Genomic DNA, 689 nt, shown 5'->3' with positions numbered 1-689 from the left:
GGGCTGTACCCGCCTGCCCCACAGCTCCCCTCTGCCCCGTGCAGGTGGAGACAGTGAACCTCTCCGAGGTGATCACAGATGCCTTCACCGGGCTGGAGCACGTGGTCCAAGTCAGCGCCAAGGATTTCCTGGATGCAGGGAATTGGAGCGAATGGAGTGCCGAGGCCAGGGCGACGCCAGTCAGAGGTGGGAGGGGGACAGGCTAAAGCCCCCAGCATCTCTACCAAGTTGCACTACCCATCCCCAAAGCCCCTTCCAGCACCCCGGGCTGCCCTTCTCCAGCCCCCTCCCCATGGTGCCCATTCCCCCAGATATCACCCAGAGCAAGCTCCAGCTCCTGGGGTCCCTTAAAGTTGACCAAAAAGCTTGTCCTGTGCACCATCCAAAAACTGGCCCCACGGTGGGAGACAGAGCTGCAAGGGGGCAAAGCATCTCCCAGCCCCACACAGGCTGCAGCCATGCTGCTGCCATTTGGGGATTTCCCCGCCCCAGCCTCAGGGCAGAGCGGGGCTCCCATAGCACCAGTAGCACCCCGGGGGCGTCCCTGGGCTCGTGGAACCCCTGGGGCACAGGGGCACCCTTCTTTGCTTGTCTCTCTGGGTCCCTGGGGTGGGAGGTTGCCCCCCTCAGCCCCCTGTGGGTGCTGCCCATGATTTTGAGTGATTGCCATCCACTGTGTCCTTTCGGAG

At 63.3% G+C, this 689-nt stretch overlaps 1 protein-coding gene across 1 annotated transcript in view; it reads left to right on the top strand.

Annotated features, from left to right (window-relative positions):
* The window catches only part of IL11RA (interleukin 11 receptor, alpha), a gene marked incomplete at its 3' end in the record, with an annotated part of 2,670 nt that overhangs the window by 802 nt on the left and 1,179 nt on the right, over window positions 1–689 (top strand). The window contains 1 exon segment of the mRNA XM_010290021.1: window positions 45–259. Coding sequence (XP_010288323.1) covers window positions 45–259 — 215 coding nt within the window.

The sequence above is a fragment of the Phaethon lepturus genome, unplaced genomic scaffold, assembly GCF_000687285.1.
Source record: "Phaethon lepturus isolate BGI_N335 unplaced genomic scaffold, ASM68728v1 scaffold22526, whole genome shotgun sequence".
NCBI classification, from domain to species: domain Eukaryota; kingdom Metazoa; phylum Chordata; class Aves; order Phaethontiformes; family Phaethontidae; genus Phaethon; species Phaethon lepturus.
The sequence above is the reverse complement of the archived record's forward strand: the minus strand, read 5'-3'. Positions and strand labels throughout refer to the sequence as shown.